The 27,349-nt window shown below is 45.1% G+C and overlaps 1 protein-coding gene across 25 annotated transcripts in view; it reads right to left on the bottom strand.

Annotated features, from left to right (window-relative positions):
• Positions 1–27,349, bottom strand: part of LOC126101588 (mucin-3A-like) — a 400,051-nt gene that overhangs the window by 24,951 nt on the left and 347,751 nt on the right. For all 25 annotated transcript variants that reach the window (XM_049912245.1, XM_049912250.1, XM_049912247.1 and 22 more), the window contains 2 exons: positions 14,918–15,127; positions 3,001–3,266 (listed from right to left, as the gene is read on the bottom strand). In XM_049912245.1, the coding sequence (XP_049768202.1) occupies positions 3,001–3,266; positions 14,918–15,127 (476 nt within the window). The remainder of the gene's footprint in view (positions 1–3,000; positions 3,267–14,917; positions 15,128–27,349) is intronic.

Genomic DNA, 27,349 nt, shown 5'->3' with positions numbered 1-27,349 from the left:
TAATCTTCAGCATTCTTCTGTAGCACCACATTTCGAAAGCTTCTATTCTCTTCTTGTCCAAACTATTTACCGTCCATGTTTCGCTTCCATACATGGCTACACTCCATACAAATACTTTCAGAAATGACTTCCTGACACTTAAATCTATACTCGATATTAACAAATTTCTCTTCTTCAGAAACGCTTTCCTTGCCATTGCCAGTCTACATTTTATATCCTCTCTACTTCGACCATCATCAGTTATTTTGCTCCGCAAATAGCAAAACTCCTTTACTACTTTAAGTGTCTCATTTCCTAATCTAATTCCCTCAGCATCACCCGACTTAATTCGACTACATTCCATTATCCCCGTTTTGCTTTTGTCGATGTTCATCTTATATCCTCCTTTCAAGACACTGTCCATACCATTCAACTGCTCTTCCAAGTCCTTTGCTGCGTCTGACAGAATTAAAATGTCATCGGCGAACCTCAACGTTTTTATTTCTTCTCCATGGATTTTAATACCTACTCCGAATTTTACTTTTGTTTCCTTTACTGCTTGCTCAATATACAGATTGAATAGCATCGGGGATAGGCTACAACCCTGTCTTACTCCCTTCCCAACCACTGCTTCTCTTTCATGCCCCTCGACTCTTATAACTGCCATCTGGTTTCTACACAAATTGTAAATAGCCTTTCGCTCCCTGTATTTTACCCCTGCCACCTTTAGAATTTGAAAGAGAGTATTCCAGTCAACATTGTCAAAAGCTTTCTCTAAGTCTACAAATGCTAGAAACGTAGGTTTGCCTTTCCTTAATCTTTCTTCTAAGATAAGTCGTAAGGTCAGTATTGCCTCACGTGTTCCAGTATTTCTACGGAATCCAAACTGATCTTCCCCGAGGTCGGTTTCTACTAGTTTTTCCATTCGTCTGTAAAGAATTCGTGTTAGTATTTTGCAGCTGTGGCTTATTAAACTGATAGTTCGGTAATTTTCACATCTGTCCACACCTGCTTTCTTTGGGATTGGAATTATTATATTCTTCTTGAAGTCTGAGGGTATTTCGCCTGTCTCATACATCTTGCTCACCAGATGGTAGAGTTTTGTCAGGACTGGCTCTCCCAAGGCCGTCAGTAGTTCCAATGGAATGTTGTCTACTCTGGGGGCCTTGTTTCGACTCAGGTCTTTCAGTGCTCTGTCAAACTCTTCACGCAGTATCGTATCTCCCATTTCGTCTTCATCTACATCCTCTTCCATTTCCATAATATTGTCCTCAAGTGCATCGCCCTTGTATAGACCCTCTATTTACTCCCTCCACCTTTCTGCTTTCCCTTCTTTGGTTAGAACTGGGTTTCCATCTGAGCTCTTGATGTGTATTACACTCGTTATAAAGCCAACCAGCTTTCAGAAAAAAAAAGAAGAAATTGTGTTGCCCTACTTGTTGAACGCCCCTCGTTCACATGCGTCAGAGGTGTGTACATGTACGAAGTTACGCTAAAATCCGATGATGTTTTATGGGGCTTCAGTGCTTTTATCAGTCAGTGTATTTATTGGCTCTGGATGTACACTCCTGGAAATGGAAAATAGAACACATTGACACCGGTGTGTCAGACCCACCATACTTGCTCCGGACACTGCGAGAGGGCTGTACAAGCAATGATCACACGCACGGCACAGCGGACACACCAGGAACCGCGGTGTTGGCCGTCGAATGGCGCTAGCTGCGCAGCATTTGTGCACCGCCGCCGTCAGTGTCAGCCAGTTTGCCGTGGCATACGGAGCTCCATCGCAGTCTTTAACACTGGTAGCATGCCGCGACAGCGTGGACGTGAACCGTATGTGCAGCTGACGGACTTTGAGCGAGGGCGTATAGTGGGCATGCTGGAGGCCGGGTGGACGTACCGCCGAATTGCTCAACACGTGGGGCGTGAGGTCTCCACAGTACATCGATGTTGTCGCCAGTGGTCGGCGGAAGGTGCACGTGCCCGTCGACCTGGGACCGGACCGCAGCGACGCACGGATGCACGCCAAGACCGTAGGATCCTACGCAGTGCCGTAGGGGACCGCACCGCCACTTCCCAGCAAATTAGGGACACTGTTGCTCCTGGGGTATCGGCGAGGACCATTCGCAGCCGTTTCCATGAAGCTGGGCTACGGTCCCGCACACCGTTAGGCCGTCTTCCGCTCACGCCCCAACATCGTGCAGCCCGCCTGCAGTGGTGTCGCGACAGGCGTGCCAATGATGGTCGTATGCGTGTTTGGCGCCGTGCAGGTGAGCGCCACAATCAGGACTGCATACGACCGAGGCACACAGGGCCAACACCCGGCATCATGGTGTGGGGAGCGATCTCCTACACTGGCCGTACACCACTGGTGATCGTCGAGGGGACACTGAATAGTGCACAGTACATCCAAACCGTCATCGAACCCATCGTTCTACCATTCCTAGACCGGCAAGGGAACTTGCTGTTCCAACAGGACAATGCACGTCCGCATGTATCCCGTGCCACCCAACGTGCTCTAGAAGGTGTAAGTCAACTACCCTGGCCAGCAAGATCTCCGGATCTGTCCCCCATTGAGCATGTTTGGGACTGGATGAAGCGTCGTCTCACGCGGTCTGCACGTCCAGCACGAACGCTGGTCCAACTGAGGCGCCAGGTGGAAATGGCATGGCAAGCCGTTCCACAGGACTACATCCAGCATCTCTACGATCGTCTCCATGGGAGAATAGCAGCCTGCATTGCTGCGAAAGGTGGATATACACTGTACTAGTGCCGACATTGTGCATGCTCTGTTGCCTGTGTCTATGTGCCTGTGGTTCTGTCAGTGTGATCATGTGATGTATCTGACCCCAGGAATGTGCAATAAAGTTTCCCCTTCCTGGGACAATGAATTCACGGTGTTCTTATTTCAATTTCCAGGAGTGTATTTTGGGTGGCCTCTCTTTAATGCTTCGGCCTGTATCTAGGTGTCTCTCTTCACGAACAAGTGTTTCAGATAGCTCGGGCAGCGTGTGCACTTACGTCTGGAACTGCTGCACAGTGACTAGCGCCTCCTGGTCGTCGAGGGCGTACAGCAGCATGGTGGTCGCGCTCCCGGAGGCCGCCCTGGCTGCCCTGCCACCAGCCAGCGCCCTGCCCTCCTCCGCCGCCGCGGCGTACGCCCTCAGCAGGCGCACGTTCAGCCCCGTGGCGCCGCACAGGTCCTCCACGACGGCGTCCGCGTCCTCGGGCAGCGCGCCCTCCACCGTCGTCACCAGCACCAGCTCCTCGTCCTTCAGCGGCTTCACCTGCCCAGCGACAAACAGACGGTTGGCCGGTCGGTCGGTTTGGGGGAGGTGCCCAAACAGGGAGTCATTGGTCCCATTCGATTACAGAAGGATCGGGAAGGATATCGGCCGTGTCCTTTCAAAGGAACCACCCCGGCACTTGCCTGAAGCGATTTAAGGAAATAATGGGAAAGTTAAATTGGGATCGCCGGACGCGAATTTGAACCGTCGTCCTCCAGAATGCAAGTCCAGTAAGCTAACCTCTGGGCCATCTCGCTCAGTCCCAAAATAGATGATACTTAGGAATTACAGTTGTAGAGAGTCAAATGCGTCTGGACAAGGTGAGAAGGTCTTTTGTCATTGGCTGGTCGGTTCATTTGGGAGAGGGGAGCGAAGAGTGAGTCATCGGTCCCATCAGTTGGTTGGTTTGGGGGAGGGGCCCAAACAGCGAGTCATTGGTCCCATTCGATTATTGAAGGATCGGGAAGGATATCGGCCGTGTCCTTTCAAAGGGACCACCCCGGCACTTGCCTGAAGCGATTTAAGGAAATAATGGGAAAGTTAAATTGGGATCGCCGGACGCGAGTTTGAACCGTCGTCCTCCCGAATGCAAGTCCAGTAAGCTAACCTCTGGGTCATCTCGCTCAGTCCCAAAATAGATGATACTTAGGAATTACAGTTGTAGACAGTCAAATGCGTCTGGACAAGGTGAGAAGGTCTTTTGTCATTGGCTGGTCGGTTCATTTGGGAGAGGGGAGCGAAGAGTGAGTCATCGGTCCCATCAGTTGGTTGGTTTGGGGGAGGGGCCCAAACAGCGAGTCATTGGTCCCATTCGATTATGGAAGGATCGGGAAGGATATCGGCCGTGTCCTTTCAAAGGGACCACCCCGGCACTTGCCTGAAGCGATTTAAGGAAATAATGGGAAAGTTAAATTGGGATGGCCGGACGCGAGTTTGAACCGTCGTCCTCCCGAATTCAAGTCCAGTAAGCTAACCTCTGGGACATCTCGCTCAGTCCCAAAATAGATTCTACTTAGGAATTACAGTTGTAGACAGTCAAATGCTTCTGGACAAGGTGAGAAGGTCTTTTGTCATTGGCTGGTCGGTTCATTTGGGAGAGGGGAGCGAACAGTGAGTCATCGGTCGCATCAGTTGGTTGGTTTGGGGGAGGGGCCGAAACAGCGAGTCATTGGTCCCATTCGATTATGGAAGGATCGGGAAGGATATCGGCCGTGTCCTTTCAAAGGGACCACCCCGGAACTTGCCTGAAGTGATTTAAGGAAATAATGGGAAAGTTAAATTGGGATGGCCGGACGCGAGTTTGAACCGTCGTCCTCCCGAATGAAAGTCAAGTAAGCTAACCTCTGCACCATCTCGCTCAGTCCCAAAGTAGATGATACTTAGGAATTACAGTTGTAGACAGTCAAATGCGTCTGGACAAGGTGAGCAGGTTGGCTGGTCGGTTCATTTGGGAGAGGCGAGCAAAGAGTGAGGTCACCGGTCCCATCGGATTGGGGAAGGATGGGGAAGAAAATCGGCCTGCGCTTTCAAAGGAACCATCCCAGCATTTGCCTGAAGCGATTTGGGGAAATCACGGAAAACCTAAATCAGGATGGCCGGAAACAAGTTTGAACCGCCGTCCTACCGAATGCGAGTCCAGTGTGCTAACAACTGCGCCATCTCGGTCGGTCGAAAAACAGAATACGAGCTCGTTTGTCAATAGGGCCACATAGCCGTTACGGCGTTTCTGTAGAAGAAAAATCGCCTCTATTACAATCGACACGAATTCTGCAGGCAAAGATCTTGCGAAATTCACCTCGATCTTTTCGTACACGAGAGCAGGAGCGCCATAGAGAGGGACTGCGTGTTCCTCGACTTCTGGAAAGTATTCACTACAGTTCCACACTGTCGTTTAGTGAGCAAAATACGAGTTCACCGAGATTTGTGATTCGGTTCAGTAGTGATAGGAACGAAAGAATGCAAAATGTCGATTCAGTCGTTTGATGGAAAGCAGTCAACTCATGTGGCTGTAATTTTCCATATCGGTTGAATTATTCAGTCATTATTTTGAGTGAAACCAGTCTGTGTGAGCAACCGAATCAAAACAGTCGGCGCAATCCGGCGCATTGAGTTGTAACCTGAAACATTCGGTCGTTTTTCCATTGTTAAATCATTATTGTTGACTGCACTATGTTATCGCTTTTTTGATTTTTATTGACTGCCAATATGCAGCTATTGCTTCAGTTCGTCCCTGTATATGAATGGACCTTTTCTTAATTCTGAACTTTGTGTCTAGATTTCAATACCGTAGCACTCGGCGGTGCGGGAACGAAAGAAATGATATAACTCGATAAAAACTGATCAAGATAAATTGAATCCGATGTACAATAGCTGCAAAGATGGTTCATATCGGAAACTGTATTAAGTGGAGTTAGAACGGAAGAATTTTTTTTTCACATTTTCGGATTTTTATCTCCTTATAAAATTTGCAATATTTCGAATAATATATATATATATCACTTATAAACTCACATGGGAAGTATTTTAGTTTTTTAAATATAATCTACACTGGTTGAAAATGTCAAAATTTTTACGTGCGTTACTTCAAGATCTAATAAAATAGGTAATTTTCTATATAGAAGGCTGTGGGTTGCCGTGTTATAAAGGTTAACAGTGTTGGTCATGTCCAGAAGAGCATGGGCATCACGCTGAGGAAGCTGAAACAAAGTTTGAGAGACAAGAAACTTTCTGATGGTAAAACTGTAAGAGACAGGCTGACAGATAAAACGATTGATGAACTACAGCAGTATTATGGATGGCCAATACAAATAATACGAAGGATTTGTTGAAAATGAAGCGGGCAGTATGGGCTACCTTGTTCCACAGACTGTCAACTGATGAAAAAGCAGTACGCCACCTTTGCCCCCCTGGGCCTGATTCATGGTGCAATGCCCAGTACTCAAACAGTTCATACAGCCATAAACATTCCATCCCAGCAGCAGCCATTGACATCATAAAATCTGTTTATAGAGACCTCGCAAATCCTGGATTACTGAAGTGCCCGCATGGTCAGACTCAAAATCCCAATGAGTCGTTCAATAACCTTATATGGACTCGCTTACAAAAAAATGTTTTTGTTGGAATGAAGACACATTTATACGGTGAAAGTGCTACAGCACATGAGAATTAGTCCAGGAGCAAACTGCATCAGAGAACTTGAAAGGATGGACAAGGTCCGCATTGAAAATTTACATTTTCTGTTGCATTTTTCCCTAAATCTCAGAAACCACTTCGAGTAGAGTTTTCCAGTTTTTAGGGAGTAATAACATACATATCTAGAGTCTACTGAACTAAAAGAAGAACATAATGTTATGTACAATTAAAATTATTCAGGATAATGTAGAAAAAGTACACAAAATTTTAACTATGTAATTAAAAAATTGTCTTTTCTAATGCAGTCGCTGAAATTCAATTAATGTAGTTCAGTAGACTCAGAATATACAGTTTAATGTCCTGTAGAAGTTTCATGTCAATGGCTACAGTGGTTCCTGAAATACAGGGAAGCCAAGTTACTGAGTTTAACATTGTCGGGATAGGGCGCTCCAACGCCCCTTAATTAAAAAAAATTCAAAGAAAATAAACAAAAAAGCTTCTGACAGGTGATAATATATGTTTAAAAAGCAAGTGTGCCACCAAAAAAATTAAAAAAAAAATGTCATCATATAGGCTTTCTGTTCACTTCACCTCAGTGTTTACCAGAATACAATTGTCGGTGATGGATGCAAATCAGCGGGAAGCAGGAGACAGCCTTAAGAAATTTAAACAAAGAAGTTTTTGTTAGTGTTTCTAAATATAAATTTATAATGTAGCACCGGTTATTAAATTTTTAAAAACAACTGATCAAACATATTTAACGCCAAAAGTACGAAAAATTCGTTTTTAAGTAAATAAATACATATATATGGAAAATACTTCATTTTTAAAAATAAATTTTTTTATTCACCTCTCCTTGAAGTAAAATACGGTATTATCTTCTAAAGAATGTTGGTAACTCTAGTCAAGGTTCATGTATAATCGCAAAGGCCGGAAAGGTATGTAAACAAAATGACTCAAACCCGGAGACTGAGTAAGAATATTTATGTACCTAACGTGGCTGTAGAGACTAATTTCCTTCGGTTGTTTCATTCGATTGAAGAAACTGACTGAACGAAAAAACAATCGCCCGGCCAATTGGTGGTTAAAAGCAGTCGATTGTCCCATTAATACGGTTCAGGACTTCCTTACAGACAGAGCAACACACGTCATTCCGAATGGAAATAAATCGAAAGATGTAAAGGTAGTTTCGAGGTTACACCAAGGGAGTGTTATATGGCTACTGCTGTTTGCAATTTATGTTAATCATGTGATGAATAACAACGCTTTTATCTGCAGGAAGACTGGGACGCCAGAAGAGTGAAGTGAAATGCAGGACTTGCGAGGGTGTAGGGACTGGCAGTTGACACTGAAGGTAAATAAGTGTGTCGTGAAGGTGAAAGGTAAAGTCTGCAGCGCGGGCGTGTGGCCGCACTGTCAGGCTGACCACAGGTGGACTGCGACCTTTTTATTTGCGACTGTGGTGGAAGAATGAGGAGTGGCTGCAGACTGTGAAAGGAGTATGACCCCAGCCGCTTCTCCCTGTCTTTGCCCGCTGCCAGTTCTCAAAACACCTCGTCCCTCATCTGTGGGGGTTCTGATTTATTCGCGTTTCGCTCTGACTGTCCTGCCGCTTGAACCGCATCATGACACAGCATAGAAGTTCAGTCAAAGAAATAATTATAGGAGCCTCTACTATGTTACTTGTAGTACAGTCAAGAGAAGGAAATGAAGTCGCCCATTACAATCACAGTTATAGTTTTATCCAAAACGAAGAACGTGACTGCAGGATCTGCATAAATTTAAATATGTTAAATCGAATCTGCATACCAAAATGAATGAAAAGAGACCAGTCGAAATGGTTCGACGCTTTTTCGCCTTATCAAATAGGATTAACAGAAGAGGAAGAGAAAATCCAACGAAGGGCAGTGCATTTCGTCACTGTATCGTTTACCAAGCGTGAGAGAATCATGGAGATTCTGTGTATCACGGAGAAGGTTACTGTTGAAATTACAAGAGCGGACGTTCGAAGAAAAGTTTTGCAAGATGTTACTTCCTCACATATGTCTCGCAAAATGACCACTACGACAAAAACAGGGAAATTATAGCTAGTAGAGAAGTTTGTCGACAGCCTTTTATGAATGGAATAGAGAAGGGGGAAAATGCTAGTGGTACTAGCCACACAACATCAAGGTTTTGTTGAAAGACAATCATTTCTCTAAATGTGTTAAAATCCCGATGTGAACGTAAAGTGTGCACCACAGATTCTAGGTTACCCCACCTCGCTGCGTCCCCCCCCCCCCCCCCCCCCCCCACGGACATCTAAGGCCAGTCTTACGAGAGCGACTTTCTGATCAAAATCGATTGCTTAAAGTGCGTGCGCCTTTTGTGCCGACGTGAAAATCAGGAATCAGTGATGATGCGAGCGTGCCTACGACGTCAGTGACCTAAGCTTTGTGCCAAGTGTGGCGTTCTAAATTTCCGAGTGTGCTGCACACTGCGCATACGCAGAAACAAGGGAGTATGGCGAGAGCTGCTGGCATCTGACGTCAACCTATTGTGGCTGAGCTCATTCCTATTATAGAAATTGATTTTGTGCTTTCATATCTTCTTAATCTTTATTGTGTGGTTTGCTTTGTTTTCGTGAGACACTGAAAAACTATGCGAGGTCCTGGTGTTTTTCCTGTTAGTCTTCTCCTGCAAGGGATACGAAATATTTGAAACCAATAAGGTATTTACGTTTCACAGAGAAAAAGTCTACACCCTGCGTAAATGGGAACGTGGGTAGATAAACGTGTTTTAATGAAAATTATTTCAACAGTGTACACGTCAGAAGTATTTGCTGAGAAAAATTATTTTCGATTTTGTTTGCAACTTAGTCAGAAAAAATACGTGGCTCATTCAGAAATTAAAGAACCATTTTTCTATAGAAATTGTTGTTTGATTTAATTGAAGGAAACTGTATTTTACATACAATTCAGTACCCAAGTTACTTTCCTACCTAGTCACCGTTCAAATTTAGGCACTTCTCGAGCCGTTTTACCAGCTTTTCTGTGACTTCTGCATACTCAGTTGCCGCCAAGTTGCTGAACCACTGATTAACGGCTTCTTAAGTTCGCCATCACTCCCGCAGCGTTATCCACTCAAGAAAATCTTTCAGTTTGGGGAATAAGTGATAATCAGTTGAGGCTAAGTCTGGGCTGTATGGCGGATGTTGAAACATTTCCCCTTGTAACCGCTGAAGCAAACCCTGTGTTAACTCGTGCAGCAGGCAATTTATGGTCTCACCTCCACACTTGTAGTCGATGAGCAAGACACTCTTTCGATCTCAAAACACCGTAGCCATAATCTTTTGGTGCTCAAAATTTGTTTCGCTTTCTTCGATTGCGTTGGGTATTGTGAATGACGCCATTCCATTAATTGGTGCTAAGTTCGTGGTGTGAAATGTGATATCGAAGTCTCATCACCAGGGACAATGTGATTCAAAAGTCTTCACCATCCTTTCCACAGCAACTCAGAAAAGTCAATGCAGCTGTCATTCGTTTGGCTTTTATGTTTGTCTGACAAAATTCGAGTAATCCACATGGCACACATCTTTTTATACCTCAGATGTGTACTAACAGCCTCGAAATGTCTGGAAAGTGTAGTGTCTTGCGGTCAGCAGGACAAAACTAACGGCCAAGTTTGAGCACACTTTATTTAACTAAAACGCCTTCTTGTCGTGCACTGATTTCCAAACTCAAGAACAACAAGAAACGAAATAATTGTTGTGGTATCAAAAGTTAGATAAAAGTTACAAGACAATGAAAAGGAGTAATAACAACAAAAATACTACACTACACAATTCCAGAGTGATGTTACTCCCAACAACATACAAATTTCTACAGAAGACTAGGGCGAGTGTCTACTGGGCTACAGCCGGTGTAGGTATTGGCCCAGAGATGTCGTATCTGTAGGTACACACTGCTGGTCTGACTCTGCTGGTGTGCTTATAAGACCGATTCTGTGGAGTGCTACACTTAGTCACATTAGGTCCAATTGGTGGGTCTCTATCACATGGCTTTTCACGAAGTAGTGCCGTGTTCATGTAGAAAGTCTGTTGATTTTCACATTCGCTGGAGGTGTCTTGATACAAGTTCTCGAAGGGAGGTCGGCAGCCCACCTTGCTTGTCTGTTGTGCGGGCCCTCTAACTGACAGGGGGCCGCTACGACAGAAAGAACGAGTGCAATCCAATAATTGTGAAACGCCTGTCCTCTTGGAGTTTTGTTTCAAGTCTTGCTTCTTTATTTCTAATATAGTTGACGCTAATAAAGAGATGAATACAGCAATCAGGTTCAAAATGATGTAGGATGCAGTAGTTACTTGCATATTAAGATGCTAGCACGGAGTAGCGTAGTGTGGACAGCTGCATCAAAGCAATTTTCAGAGAAGATTGCAACAACTACAACAACAACAACAAAAACAATAACAACATTGTTATGGTAATGATTGTCACTGTTTAAATAGTCTGCTATTCTTTGCCCATAATGTTAATTAAAAAATAATGGGAGTCTTCAAAATGTAAATACATGGTAAAGATAGAATACTTAACCTCTGAAATAGTAGCTTACAAGAGTTTCTAGGTTTACATGCTTTATGATTCTAACAGCGTTTTTTGTATCCTCAAAACTCACTTAACTGTTGCAAAATTATCCAAGAATATAACCCCATATTTAAGGTGGGAAAGAAAACAGGCATAATAGGCATTCTTAATTATGTTTTCACATGATGTCCATATTTTAAACAACATTGAAATTGATGCTATTTACATTTTTCACCACAAATTTAGTGATAGAGTTAATAAGTATTGTTAGACAGCTAGTCATACACCTAGATCTGAAACTGACATGGTAACAATAGGCACACGCTCAGAAGGTATGTAGCAAGCAGTTAAAAGCGGTTTCATCCTTATAAAATGGGGACCGTTGTAAGAGAAAAACAGTTGTTTGCATGCTACACTTTCCGCTGTTAAAATTTTCTTCTTTGTGTTACTCTTTGTGAGTAATATACTTTACACCAATAATGCAGTATTCCTACTGCAAAAGAAAACAAACCAGAACTACCAAATGACTATTGAATATGCGACTGCGTCATATATGTCACCCCTCTCATTGTTTCATAACGTTAATTGTATTCGCATTATACACTAAGAAAATATCTTATTCGAAAAGCAAACAAAAGTTGAGTGAGTCATTATCACAAACAAGTAACTTACACAGACGTGACCCTATGTATGATAGTAATCTAGATTTCGCTTTTATGCTGAAGAAAACTTAATAGTTCTAACTTTGCTGGGATGAAGATGTCAATGAACTACCTTTACCAGTGATACAGACACATACAGAAATATGAGAGCTTGATGTCATACACCAAGCACTAACAGAGAAGTGTTTGTGAAATTTGAAACTTGTTTACTTGGTGTTAAGTAAACAATTGTACAACATGGGTATAGAGTAATAATTGTATTTAAGATAACTGTTTAAATGTAATTAAAGTAATCCACAATATGCCAGTAACGTGTGGTATGGTCTTGTTATTAATTTTGCGAGAAAGGCTTCAGTACCACAATACATTTTTCAGTATTTAATGCACAAAAAATGTTGACTGTTGTTTAGTCTTGAGTCAATTTCTACAACGGGGTCACACACATACGCTACAAAAATAGCAACCACACGCTTTCTTTCTGTCAGGCGTGGGTTCTTAAAGTAAAAATGAAGTGTAATTAGTATCAATCAGCCATTTTAGTATATCCTCTAATTTGTTCAGTGGATAGGGATAACTAAAGGATTAAAATGAGGAAAAGTTGGCGAATTTTATAGTTACGAATATACACTGAAGAGCCAAAGAAAGTGGTGCACCTGCCTAATACCATGTAGGGCAGCTGCAAGCACGCAGAAGTGCCGCAACACGACGTGGCATGGACTCGACTAATGTCTGAAGTACTGCTGGAGACAATTGACACCATGAATCCTGCAGGGCTGTTCATAAATCCGTAAGAGTACGAGGGTGTGGAGATCTCTTCTGAACAGCACGTTGCAAGGCGTCCCAGATATGCTCAATAACGTTTATGTCTGGAGAGTTTGGTGGGCAGCGAAAGTGTTTAAACTCAAAAGAGTGTTCCTGGAGCCACTCTGTAGCTATTCTGGACGTGTGGAGTGTCGTATTGTCCTGCTGGAATTGCCCAAGTCCGTCGGAATGCTCAATGGACACGAATGGATGCAAGTGACCAGAGAGGACGCTTACGCACGTGTCCCCCGTCAGAGTCGTATCTACACGTATCAGGGGTGCCAGTCACTGCAACTGCACACGCCTCACACCATTACAGAGCCTCCATCAGCTCGAACAGTCCCCTGCTGACACGCAGGGTCCAAGGATTCACGAGGTTGTCTCCGTACACGTCAATCCGCTCACTACAATACGAAACGAGACTCGTCCGACCAGGCAACACGTTTCCAGTCATCAACAGTCCAATATCGGTGTTGACGGGCCCAAGCGAGGCGTAACGATGATGTTTCGTTGAACGGTTCGCACGCTGACGCTTGTTGACGGCCCAGCAATGAAATGTGCACCAGTTTGCGGAAGGGCTGCGCTTGTGACACGTTGAAAGATTCTCTTCAGTCGTCATTAGTCCCGTTCTTGCAGCACCTTTTTCCGGCCGCAGTGACGCCGGAGATCTGATGTTTTACCGGATTTCTGATATTCACGGTACACTCGAGAAATGGCAGTGCTGGAAAATCCCTTCTTCATCGCTACCTCGGAGATGCTATGTCCCATCGCTCGTGCGCCGACTCGTTCAAACTCACTTAAGTCTCGATAACCTGCCACTGTAGCAGCAGTAACCGGTGTGACAACTGCGCCAGATACTTGTCTTATACAGGCGTTGCGGACCGCAGCGCCGTATTCTGCCTTTTTATAAATCTCTGTATTTGAATACGCATGCCTACACCCGATTCTTTGGCAATTCAGTGTACGAGGGCAGTTCAATAAGTAATGCAACACATTTTTTTTCTGAAACAGGGGTTGTTTTATTCAGCATTTAAATACACCAGGTTATTCCCCAATCCTTTAGCTACACAACACTATTTTTCAACGTAATCTCCATTCAATGCTACGGCCTTACGCCACCTTGAAATGAGGGCCTGTATGCCTGCACGGTACCATTCCACTGGTCGATGTCGGAGCCAACGTCGTACTGCATCAATAACTTCTTCTTCATCCGCGTAGTGCCTCCCACGGATGGCGTCCTTCATTGGGCCAAACATATGGAAATCCGACGGTGCGAGATCGGGGCTGTAGGGTGCATGAGGAAGAACAGTCCACTGAAGTTTTGTGAGCTCCTCTGGAGTGCGAAGACTTGTGTGAGCTCTTGCGTTGTCATGAAGAAGGAGAAGTTCGTTCAGATTTTTGTCCCTACGAACACGCTGAAGTCGTTTCTTCAATTTCTGAAGAGTAGCACAATACACTTCAGAGTTGATCGTTTGACCATGGGGAAGGACATCGAACAGAATAACCGCTTCAGCGTCCCAGAAGACTGTAACCGTGACTTTACCGGCAGAGGGTATGGCTTTAAACTTTTTCTTGGTAGGGGAGTGGGTGTGACGCCACTCCATTGATTGCCGTTTCGTTTCAGGTTCGAAGTGACGAACCCATGTTTCATCGCCTGTAACAATCTTTGACAAGAAATTGTCACCCTCAGCCACATGACGAGCAAGCAATTCCGCACAGATGGTTCTCCTTTGCTCTTTACGGTGTTCGGTTAGACAACGAGGGACCCAGCAGGAACAAACCTTTGAATATCCCAACTGGTGAACAATTGTGACAGCACTACCAACAGAGATGTCAAGTTGAGCACTGAGTTGTTTGATGGTGATCCGTCGATCATCTCGAACGAGTGTGTTCGCACGCTCCGCCATTGCAGGAGTCACAGCTGTGCACGGCCGGCCCGCACGCGGGAGATCAGACAGTCTCGCTTGACCTTGCGGCGATGATGACACACGCTTTGCCCAACGACTCACCGTGCTTTCGTCCACTGCCAGATCACCGTAGACATTCTGCAAGCGCCTATGAATATCTGAGATGCCCTGGTTTTCCGCCAAAAGAAACTCGATCACTGCCCGTTGTTTGCAACGCACATCCGTTACAGACGCCATTTTAACAGCTCCGTACAGCGCTGCCACCTGTCGGAAGTCAATGAAACTATACGAGACGAAGCGGGAATGTTTGAAAATATTCCACAAGAAATTTCCGGTTTTTTCAACCAAAATTGGCCGAGAAAAAAAAATGTGTTGCATTACTTATTGAACTGCCCTCGTACAATCACATTCCACTCAACCGATGAGTTCGGCACGTAGCGAGTCGCGTACAGCAGCTAGTGACGTGATGTCGGTTTCCGGTCCGAAACGTCAACGGAGCAGCGCGTTTTACCGGCGCGAGAGACAGTGCAGTGTGAAAGGGGGCTGGGGTGGGGCGGAGTTTATCGGCGGCGGCTGGGCGCACGCACCTGCACGACCACGGTGTCGCTGAGCGCCCCTGCGGCGCCCGCCAGGTCGGCGACGGTGGCGGTGAAGGAGACGCCGGAGTCCGGCAGCTCCGGCGCGTCGGCCCGCACGTAGACGGCGCCCGTCTCGGCGCCCACCGTGAAGTGGCGGCTGCCCGCCGCGTCCAGGCTGTAGCGCAGCTCGGCGTTCTCGCCCTCGTCCGCGTCGGTGGCCTGCGGGCAGGGGACACTCGAGTGAGGTAACCAGTCTCGCGAACTGCAGATGTTGTTGTTGTTGTTGTTGTGGTCTTCAGTCCTGAGACTGGTTTGATGCAGCTCTCCATGCTACTCTATCCTGTGCAAGCTTCTTCGTCTCCCAGTACCTACTGCAGCCTACATCCTTCAGAATCTGCTTAGTGTATTCATCTCTTGGTCTCCCCCTACGATTTTTACCCTCCACGCTGCCCTCCAATACTAAATTGGTGATCCCTTGATGCCTCAGAACATGTCCTACCAACCGATCCCTTCTTCTGGTCAAGTTGTGCCACAAACTTCTCTTCTCCCCAATCCTATTCAATACTTCCTCATTAGTTATGTGATCTACCCATCTAATCTTCAGCATTCTTCTGTAGCACCACATTTCGAAAGCTTCTATTCTCTTCTTGTCCAAACTATTTACCGTCCATGTTTCACTTCCATACATGGCTATACTCCATACAAATACTTTCAGAAATGACTTCCTGACACTTAAATCTATACTCGATGTTAACAGATTTCTCTTCTTCAGAAACGCTTTCCTTGCCATTGCCAGTCTACATTTTATATCCTCTCTACTCCGACCATCATCACTTATTTTGCTCCCCAAATAGCAAAACTCCTTTACTACTTTAAGTGTCTCATTTCCTAATCTAATTCCCTCAGCATCGCCCGACTTAATTCGACTACATTCCATTATCCTCGTTTTGCTTTTGTTAATGTTCATCTTATATCCTCCCTTCAAGATACCATCCATTCCGTTCAACTGCTCTTCCAAGTCCTTTGCTGTCTCTGACAGAATTACAATGTCATCGGCGAACCTCAACGTTTTTATTTCTTCTCCATGGATTTTAATACCTACTCCGAATTTTTCTTTTATTTCCTTTACTGCTTGCTCAATATACAGATTGAATAACATCGGGGAGACGCTACAACCCTGTCTTACTCCCTTCCCAACCGCTGCTTCCCTTTCATGTCCCTCGACTCTTATAACTGCCATCTGGTTTCTGTACAAATTGTAAATAGCCTTTCGCTCCCTGTATTTTACCCCTGCCACCTTTAGAATTGGCCTTCAACAGTCCCTGTCCTCCACCTGATTCCCTGCTCCCACTCCAGCACTCTCCATGCCGCCTCTTCCCCTCTGCCATTTGCACCTAGCAGCCTGTATCGACCCCACACGCCCCTGCTCGCTCGCACAGCAGTAGGTGAGCTGCCCCCCCCCCCCCCCCACACACACCATGCTATCCCTACTCCTCGCCCTCTGCACCCCAATTCTTCTCCTCACGGTCTAGTCGCTAGCTTTGCTGCCTCTGGATCACGGGGTCCCAGGTTCGATTCCCGGCCAGGTTGAGGAATTACTCTGCCCGGGGACTGGCTGTCTGTGTTGTCTTCATCATTTCATCATCGTCATTCGTGACAGTTGGTACACTGGATTGAGTTAAAAATTGGACTGTGTAAAAATTGAGAATTTGTACGGGCGCTGATGACCGCGCAGTTGAGCGCCCCCCCCCCCCCCCTTCCCCAAACTAAACATCATCGTCCTTACGCCCCTGCTCGCTCCCACAGGAGCAGCTGATCTTCGCTCTCACCAACCCCACTATCCATACCCCTCTCCCTCCGCACCCCAATTCTCCCCCTTACTCCCATCATCGACCACGAATTGCTGCTCACCTCAGAAGCAGGCGCAAAGTGCAGTTAGGCCTGAGTGGCAGTAGACAGTAGCTATGTACGTGGGTGAGTTGTGCTTGTGTGAGTGAGTGTGGGGCCTGAGTGGCAGTAGACAGTAGCTATGTACGTGGGTGAGTTGTGCTTGTGTGAGTGTGTGTGGGGCCTGAGTGGCAGTAGACAGTAGCTATGTACGTGGGTGAGTTGTGCTTGTGTGAGTGTGTGTGGGGCCTGAGTGGCAGTAGACAGTAGCTATGTACGTGGGTGAGTTGTGCTTGTGTGAGTGTGTGTGGGGCCTGAGTGGCAGTAGACAGTAGCTATGTACGTGGGTGAGTTGTGCTTGTGTGAGTGTGTGTGGGGCCTGAGTGGCAGTAGACAGTAGCTATGTACGTGGGTGAGTTGTGCTTGTGTGAGTGTGTGTGGGGCCTGAGTGGCAGTAGACAGTAGCTATGTACGTGGGTGAGTTGTGCTTGTGTGAGTGTGTGTGGGGCCTGAGTGGCAGTAGACAGTAGCTATGTACGTGGGTGAGTTGTGCTTGTGTGAGTGTGTGTGGGGCCTGAGTGGCAGTAGACAGTAGCTATGTACGTGGGTGAGTTGTGCTTGTGTGAGTGTGTGTGGGGCCTGAGTGGCAGTAGACAGTAGCTATGTACGTGGGTGAGTTGTGCTTGTGTGAGTGTGTGTGGGGCCTGAGTGGCAGTAGACAGTAGCTATGTACGTGGGTGAGTTGTGCTTGTGTGAGTGTGTGTGGGGCCTGAGTGGCAGTAGACAGTAGCTATGTACGTGGGTGAGTTGTGCTTGTGTGAGTGTGTGTGGGGCCTGAGTGGCAGTAGACAGTAGCTATGTACGTGGGTGAGTTGTGCTTGTGTGAGTGTGTGTGGGGCCTGAGTGGCAGTAGACAGTAGCTATGTACGTGGGTGAGTTGTGCTTGTGTGAGTGTGTGTGGGGCCTGAGTGGCAGTAGACAGTAGCTATGTACGTGGGTGAGTTGTGCTTGTGTGAGTGTGTGTGGGGCCTGAGTGGCAGTAGACAGTAGCTATGTACGTGGGTGAGTTGTGCTTGTGTGAGTGTGTGTGGGGCCTGAGTGGCAGTAGACAGTAGCTATGTACGTGGGTGAGTTGTGCTTGTGTGAGTGTGTGTGGGGCCTGAGTGTCAGTAGACAGTAGCTATGTACGTGGGTGAGTTGTGCTTGTGTGAGTGTGTGTGGGGCCTGAGTGGCAGTAGACAGTAGCTATGTACGTGGGTGAGTTGTGCTTGTGTGAGTGTGTGTGGGGCCTGAGTGTCAGTAGACAGTAGCTATGTACGTGGGTGAGTTGTGCTTGTGTGAGTGTGTGTGGGGCCTGAGTGGCAGTAGACAGTAGCTATGTACGTGGGTGAGTTGTGCTTGTGTGAGTGTGTGTGTGTTTTGTGCTTGTGAAGAAGCAGAAAAAGCTAAAAATTTAGCAGTCTTTTAATTGTAGCTATCTGCACTCAACGCCTATTCCTATTACATTCACATTACAAATTTGTGTGAAAATATGGTTACGTGCTGACGATTAACATTTTTTTTAACACAGTTGTGAACTTTTAATTCCTACACACCACCTTGTACACATTACATTAATAGAACTTCTTCCACAGAATAGAAGGAGTTGAGAAGGAGAAATTGCATATAGGGAAGTAACAACTAAACGATTATCCAAGTTGATGCCTACAATCTAGGATTCTGGAGACATACCACCATACTTTCAGAAAAAATACTGTCTACACAACTCAAAAATAACATAGGCATGTGACGTAACTAGCAGTAGACGTTACACATAAATTGAACGAAGAGAGAGGGGTTTTAGTGGAGTAGTATCTGAAACCAAAATATAAGGGTCTATCAAAAAGTTTCGGTTTCAGATCGCTGTTGCAGCATACGTAAAACGCAGCACGACTCTGATGTGGGTATATAAGCACCGACCTGTAGGCAAGATATCAGTGAGGAATTTGTGTCTCTCTGAAGAACATGCGGAGAATGTGGAAGTGTGAACTGTGGCCTCGTTATTATCAAATGCACCCAAACACCACCAACATGCTATTATTTTTTTCTTGCCTGCCGAAGGACAAAACCAGTAGACATGAAAGAAGACTGTGTATGTCTTTCGAAAACCACCGTTGTGGGATGGTGCATCAAGTCCCGTGGTGGTCGCGTTTTGACACAGGGTGCTGGTCGACCTGGGCGGCCAGCCTCATCCATTATGGGAAGCAACAAATGGGCGTCGATGACGCAGTTAGAGCAGGCTGGCGCATCACACCATTCGTGCACTCTCAGACGATGTCGGCATCACCTTTGTTAGTGTGCAAAACATTACCTGGCAGGATTTAGATCTGCAGCCAGTGGATACCACACGGCTTGAATGCCAAACAAAAAGCAAATCAGGTGGCTGTTTACCTGAAGCACCTGATGCATTACAGTTTTAAAGCCAGCATGTTCCTTGGACGTAATCTTACAGGCGACAAAAACTGGTGCCACTACTGGGAGCCACATTTGAAAGCGTCCACATTGCATTGGTGTCACCCATTGCCCTCTCGTCTCAAGAAGTTCAAGAGCCAGCCATGGGCTGGAAAGGCGGTGTTCACCCTGTTCTTTAATTACTAGGACCCATTTGCTTACTGATTCCGAGGAACCTGATGTCTCCATCACTGGGTAATGGTGAAGTTGCAACTCCAGTGGGAGGCATCTGAGCACCTACATTGTCGTTCTGATCTCTGCCCATGTGATTATCACGCCCTTAGTCGCTCAAAAATGGCCTTGAAAAATCGGCGAGTCCTATCGCACGAAGGTGTGTACCAGGCAGTAACGAACTTCTACACAGAAGGACACAGTGTTTTACCAAATTGGTATCTTCAACCTGGTGCGTTGGTGAGATGATTGCCTCACTGCTCACTGTAATGGCAGGCATACCGATTCTGGAGAGTACGGCTTTTGAATGAAAACTTTTTGATCACCCCTTATAATTTTAAGAATATTATTTACCATTTCTTCTCTTGATTTATGTATATTTGGATTGATTACAATACCAGTGTCATCCTCAAGAAGTACTAATTCCGCTTGTTGTGTATCAGAAGGAAGGTGGTTTACATATATTGAAACAATAGTGGACCTAAGATTGGGCCTTATGGAACATCAGAAGGGATTTCTCCAAAGTCAGAGGAGTCTCTGCTGCTTACATCAGTTAAATAATTAAGTAGAACTTTCTCATTCTTTTGGTTAGATATGACATTATCTATCCATTGATTATACAATTGCCGGCCGCTGTGGCCGAGCGGTTCTAGGCGCTTCAGTCCGGAACCGCACTGATGCTATTGTCGCAGGTTCGAATCCCGCCTCGGGCATGACTGTGTGTGATGTACTTAGGTTAGTTAGGTCTAAGTAGTTCTAAGTCTAGGGGACTGATGATCTCAGATGTTAAGTCCCATAGTGCTTAGAGCCATTTGAACCATTATACCATCAGTTCCATAAAACCTTAGTTTATCCAGGAGCGTGTGATTTGCACAGTCAATAGCCTTACACAGGTCACAGAAAATACAGACTGATGCTATTTTGTTATTTAATGCTTTAAAATTTGGTGAGAGAACGTGTAAATGGCAGTCTCAGTTCAGCAACTCTTCTCTAGCGCAAACGAGGCTGATATAGACAGAGCAAAACCTCTGGTGACGAAAGGACGGGGAAGGAAATCGGCCATGCCCTTTTGGAAAGAAACACTCCGGGATTTGCCATAAACGATTTAGGGAAATCACGGAAAACCTAAAACTGCATGTCTGGTAGGGGATTGGACCAGTCGTGCTCCTGAATGCGAGTCCAGTCTATTACAACTGCTTCAGCTTGCTCAGTGGTGTAGTCAAGAGATAATGTAACGTTATGAATAAGAAGTTATTGAAAATTCACGGCCATCATATTAAGTTACCAGTGTCTGACTGCCATTTCAGTAACAACCAAAACTCCACACCTTCTGTTTTGCTATACTAATAGCACACACACTATTTCGACTGTTGTAATGTTATTTCGGCCGTTCTCAACGACAGTATAATATTTCAAAGTAGCATTGTACCATTGTACGCTGTGTCTTATCTGTTGGCTAAAGTTTGTACTTCTTTCTGAGACTCTTTTGTCTTGTGCTAAGGATAACAACCTACCCCTGGTCGAAGTGTAGGAGGCCGTGAATAATCGCAGCAGTTATAAGTCATTAGCGATTTCTCAGGATATTTAAGAAATAGGAAATAAGGATAACAACCTACCCCTGGTCGAAGTGTAGGAGGCCGTGAATAATCGCAGCAGTTATAAGTCATTAGCGATTTCTCAGGATATTTAAGAAATTCGCAGAGGGAAAGAGAATTTACGGATTTAAATCAAAGTTTTCGATCAATTATCTACAACTAGTGACAGAAGACTAGTAGTGCTCCACAGCAATAAGGGCAAGCAACACGAAAAGTGTGAAGAAAAAACTTCTGAACAGGGAAACGTGTTTATGTTTCGTAAGTGAAATTACAGAGCGACCTCCAGGATGAGACCAGATTCCAGGAAACGCAGATGCCAACCAAAAACGCGAAGAAGTGTAAGTAATCACTTATTTCCGTAAAGAACGAGACGTGAACTGTTTTATAATCTACATATCATAACAGAGCTGCATCATTGTAGACCCCACTGAAGATGCCTTAAAATAAAAGGCGAAACGTGTCTGGAAGAAATAAAATACATTGCAGGAAGGAAAGGCGGTTTTTATTTAGAAAACAAATACTTCTGTGCTTGCAGTGGATGATGGCCACGCAAAGAAAGCTATTGTTCAAATATTTCGCTTACTTCATCTCCAGTTCTCTGTGGGTTTACTTCTTGTTGTTACAAACATGAAGCGATCGCTGACGAGAACCGTTGTGGAATTGTTTTGCGGGTATGCAAACTGCATATGTGCAGGAAAAAGGTGCGGTACAGATCAACTTCGAAGAACTTTGCACATTAAAAGGTCACACATAAGGAGAAACGATCATCATAACAAAATAAGAGAAATCAGAGCTCAGAAGAAAAGATTTAAGTGTCCTTTTTCCTGCATCCTGTTCAAGAGTGGAACGGTAGAAAATTAGCTTAAAGGTGTTTCGATGGACCCTCTGGCAGGCACTTAACTGTAAATTGCAGAGTAATCATGTAGATGTAGATGTAGATGTAGATGAAAGGTAACACACAGCCACTGGACTATAAATACCAGAAATGTAAGGGCTGCTAGGCAAATTACTGGGTATACGAAGAAGAAATGGTTGGGTTGTGTACCCAATGGCACCCTGTATCGTCACTCCAGGTACTGGGCCCATATGAGGATGATGAATGCGATCTGCCAATATCTGTTCTTGGAGTCTCTTTATACGGCTAAACTCATAATGATGGTATACACAGAAATGGGGATCGTCTGAAAGAAACAATGTGGTGTCACTTTTGTGGTATCGTCCAAAGATCTTGGTGCCGTAACAAAGCTTGCACTTCGCATCGATACCACAGGAATTTAGGATGTCTCACTGCATTACACCGCCCCAAAGTGCCGTCGCATGGAGGCCAATATTCAGCCGAGTAGAGAAATGCTCAGCCCAATCCGTGATCAACGATTAAGACGACAGCATTGTCTTAGATAGGACACCTGTGTGTTTCATGTCTCATGCTGAACTTTAACTGTGAGGATGAAATCTATGTGTACCAACTGAGGAGTCTTGCATCCACTAATACTTTAATATTCAGAGACAGCTGTAAATACTTAGAACAAATCCTGTGGAAATGGATTGCACAAAATTAAGTAAATCTCATACGTTTCTTTAATAAACTGAACTAATATTTTACATGCACTGGTTTCTACTCGTTTTTCTCTTGGAGTAAGTAAAGAAGTCAGCTTGCCTCTGTAGGCTGCCATGTCAAGAAAAATCGCAAGAATTGTTGGCCTGTTGGAGGTCCATGGCGTCCCAGACCACATCACACTGTCCATGTGGATGCATGTCTTGCTGCATCTGAGCTTATTTCCTGACCTAGGTATCTCACATGACTCTATGATCCCTCCTTATCGAGTGAGCAGTATGTCTGTTTTCTCAGTTGCTATTCATGTGGTGTCATTAGGATCTTTCATGGTATGAAGTATGGCCTTCCTAAACCCACCGATCTGATATTCACATGAGAGTCGGGATCCTGATTGACGCAACCAGCAACATCACTGAACAATAAACCATAGCTATGACTGGCCCCAGTCTTACCACTACCTAATTTCGACATGTGTTGGCAGATGTTTCTTAGACAAGACAAATTACCATCTTCTTACAAACAACCAAAATATTAATGCAACTTCAGAATGAGAAACCCACTTTGTAATCTTTTCTTATATAGAAAGCAGCCTACCAACTTTGGCGTTTATGCTGCATTGGTGATCAATTGCTTATCCAAGTCTGTAGTAGTACATATCATGCAAATGTAATATTTGCTGCATGCTGCCTACATTTTGTAGTTTTAGTGGCCTCCAGTGCAGTACCAAATGTGAGGATCTAAATAGCCCATGTGTGTAGCCAATTCTCTTAGCTCTTGGCTCACGGTGATGCGCATACTCAGCAACTGCGTACTGTGTGCCTCCAAAGCAGATAGTTCTTGTGTGTTCATTTATACACCCATCGAGTTTAGTGGTAGACATCTTCCACCTGTCTTCTATCTTTCTGAATCTTAATATACATAAAGCTGAGAAGACATATGTATGTCTGGGAACTCCTCCCAGGCCCCTAGACTGAATTGACCTAGACCAAATTGGGACACAAAATCCTTGCCCAAGAAGACCAACGTAGTAGGGTTTATAACGCTCAAGCTTTAATATTTAAGGAGATATGGACATGCGACCTTTTTAAACTCCTGCCATATAGGCTGCCATGCACAACAAGTGCATTGTTTGGAAATACTATAGACCTGAATTATAGACCTGCTCTGCAGGGCAGCCTACAAGTCAGACTCCTTATGGACAATCAGGCAGGTAACACGCCATACGCAGATATATTGCATCTCCCCAGAATGTGCCCATCCATTTCTGTCCTGCCCCAGACAACAATGTGTCGTTTCTGGAGTGATGGCCATCAGTACATTGTGATTGTGTGGTTGCTAGATGTATGCCAGGCTCTTAGCGCGGGTATATTCCATTCCACAGCATTCATTCAATGTGAAATACCTACACGTTTCCATTCCCATTATACATATGTGCAAATGCTACATTCATTATGTATCTGGAAAAGATGGCATAGTTCACTGTGTGACCTGGCTGAAAGGTATTGACACATCCTGACACTGGGTCCACCTGCTTAGCTGACTGGTAACGTGCTTGCCTCCCAAGCAGTGTGTCCGGTTCGATTCCCAGTCAGGTTGGAGATTTTCTCTGCTCGTGGACTGGGTGTTGTGTTCACCTCATCATCATTTCATCCTCATCACCGGCACATGAGTCGCCCAATGTGGCTATGACTGAAATAAGACCCACAGTCGGCGGCCAAACTTTCCCAGATGGGGCCTCCCAGTGCCATAGGATTGTTTCATTTCATCCTGACACTGGACCTGTACACCCTTTGTTACTCTTCTACTGTGACACATATGATGTAAATGGGCGCAACATGCTGAGACAAAAGCAGATGGCAATACATCAAGTGTGCTCCCATGGCCTCTGTGCCAAACGAAAAAAAAACAAAAAAAAACGATGTTACATGTGAAGGAATGTCCTGAGGACATGGACCTACATCATGCACAGATGCAATCAACTGCAGCAACAGACAGAGTGTTTGAATCTGCCAATAACCATGCTGCAAACCTTCAACAGCTAAGACAGTATGGCTCCTACCCACAAGCACAAAAGACTTCGCTATGGCACGAGACATGCCTCGAAATATTGATACATCATTAGATAGTGAATTACATGCATTGACACAAGGGGATATGCTGCAATGCAGCCATGTATTACAGCACATACATGACCACTTCTTTTTTCAAGATTGGGGGTGGGGGGGTGGCTATAGGACCTGGTAGAGTCCATGTTGCCACCAGAAGGCAACACGCCCAGATATACATATAATAAAGCAGGGTGTAATGATGCATGTCTGGAACTCCTCCCAAACCTCTGGATCGATTTCAACAAAATTTCGTTCACAAATAGCAAACTTGACATGTATCAGCACTGTGCAGTTTATAACCTCGTAGCTCAACCAGGAGCAGAGATACGGGTAAAAACGAGTTTTTTAAGCCCCTGCTCTACTGGCTGGCCTGCATGATAGTTTTTTTGTGTGGGAATGGTATCGACTGCCTTATCGACATGCTTTGTAGCACAGCCTACACGCCAGGGGGAAGAAATAGTTTTCCAATACCTGACATCTGCCAGCCGGTGTGGCTGAATGGTTCTAGGTGCTTCAGTCTGGAACCGCGCGACCGCTACGGTCGCAGGTTCCAATCCTGCCTTGGGCATGGATGTGTGTGATGTCCTTAGGTTAGTTAGGTTTAAGTAGTTGTGAGTTCTAGGGGACTGATGACCTCAGATGTTAAGTCCCATAGTGCTCAGAGCCATTTGAACGATTTGAACCTGACATCTAGGCTGCCCAGCACAATGGCAGGTTGTGTTGGAGGAGTATTGGCCTGCTTCATTGACTTGTTTCGCATGGCAGCCTACACGTCATGGGAAAAAAAGGATTTCCAAGCCTTTTGGGTATAGTCTTTGCTGCATAAGATGCGTGTTGTGGGTGTAGGACCAGCCTTCTTTATCAACATCTTTTTTAGGGGCTCCACTTGCAGATAGGCATGTCTAGGGGATGGTTGAGATGGATGGAGGAGGAGATGGGAAGAGAGAGAGAGGGGAGTGGGAGGAGAAGGATATGGAGAGGGGGAAAGAGGAGATGGGTAGGAAGAGAGGGGACAGGAAGAGATGCAAAGAATGAGAGGGAGCGGAGGAGGGGATGGACAGAGAGAGCGTGGTGGATGTGGAGGACAGAAAGAGGGAAGGGAAGAGCAGATGGACTGAGAGGTGAGACTGACAGCTAGGAGGGCAAGGAGGTGATGGGCTGAGAGGGGAGTGGGAGATGGAGCAAGAGATGTTCGCATTATATGTGACGATCACGGACATAGGCGAAGCTGGGGGAAAAGGATAGGCTGAGAATATGTATGTATGTCCAGGAACTCCTCCCAAGCCCCTCGACTGAAGTGGACCAAATTTGGCACACAAAGTCCTTGCCTACAGGGGACCAACATAGGGATTTATACGCTCTTTTTTGAGTCGTCAGTCTTCTGACTGGTTTGAGGTGACCTGCCACTAATTCCTCTCCTGTGCCAACTTCTTCATCTCAGTGTGGCACTTGAAACTTACATACTGAATTATTTACTGGATGTATTCAAACCTCTGTATCCTTCTACAGTTTTTATCTCTACAGCTCCCTCTAGTACCATTGCAGTTATGTCTTTAAAAATGTCCTACCGTCTTGGCTCTTCTTCTTGTCGACGTTTTCCATATATTTGTTTCCTCATCGATTCTCCTGAGAACCTCCTCATTCCTTACCTCATGAGTACACTTAATTTTCAACATTCTTCTGTAGCACAACATCTCAAATTCTTTGATTCTCTTCTTTTCTGGGTTTCCCACAGGCCATGTTTCACTACCGTACAATGTTGTGCTCCAAAAGTATATTCTAAGCAATTTCTTCCTCAAATTAAGGCCTTTGTTCGATACTAGTAGACTTCTCTTGGCCAGGAATTCCCTTTTTGCCAGCGCTAGACTGCTCTTTATATCCTCACTGGTCTGTCTGTCATGGGTTGTTTTGCTGCCTAGGTAGCAGAATTTATCGACTTCATCTACTTCCGCGATCACCACTCCTGATGCTAAGTTTCTCGCTGTTCTCATTTTTGCCATTTATCGTTGCTTTCATCTTTCTTCCATTTACTCTCAATCTATATTCTGTACTCATAAGACTGCTCATTCCATGTAGCAGATCCTGTAATTCTTCTTCACTTCGACAGAGGATTGCAATGTGAATCTTATCATTGATATCCCTTCACCTTAAATATGAATCCCGCTCTTGAACCTTTCTTTTATTTCCGTCACTGCTTCTTCGATGTGTAGACTGAACAGTAGGGGTGAAAGACTACATCCATGTCTCACGCCCTTTTTCATCTGTGCACTTTGTTCTTGGTCTTCTATTTTTATTGTTCCCTCTTGGCTCTTGTAGGTGTTTTGTATTACCCATCTTCCTCCCCAGCTTACTCCTATTTTTCTCAGAATTTCTGAGATGTTGCATTTATTGACAGTGTCGAACGCTTTTTCCAGCTTGACAAATCCCATGAACTTGTCTCGGTTTTTGTTTAGTCTGCTTCCCTTGTCAACTTCAATGTCAGGACAGCCTCTCTGGTGGCTTTACCTTTTTTAAAGTCAAACTCATCGCCATCTAACACATCCTCAATTTTCTTTTCCATTCTCCTGTATGTTACTCTTGTCAGAAACTTGGATGCATGAGCTGTTAAGCTGATTGTGCTATAATTTTCGCAGGA

The sequence above is a fragment of the Schistocerca cancellata genome, chromosome 9 (assembly GCF_023864275.1).
Source record: "Schistocerca cancellata isolate TAMUIC-IGC-003103 chromosome 9, iqSchCanc2.1, whole genome shotgun sequence".
NCBI lineage: Eukaryota > Metazoa > Arthropoda > Insecta > Orthoptera > Acrididae > Schistocerca > Schistocerca cancellata.
The sequence above is the reverse complement of the archived record's forward strand: the minus strand, read 5'-3'. Positions and strand labels throughout refer to the sequence as shown.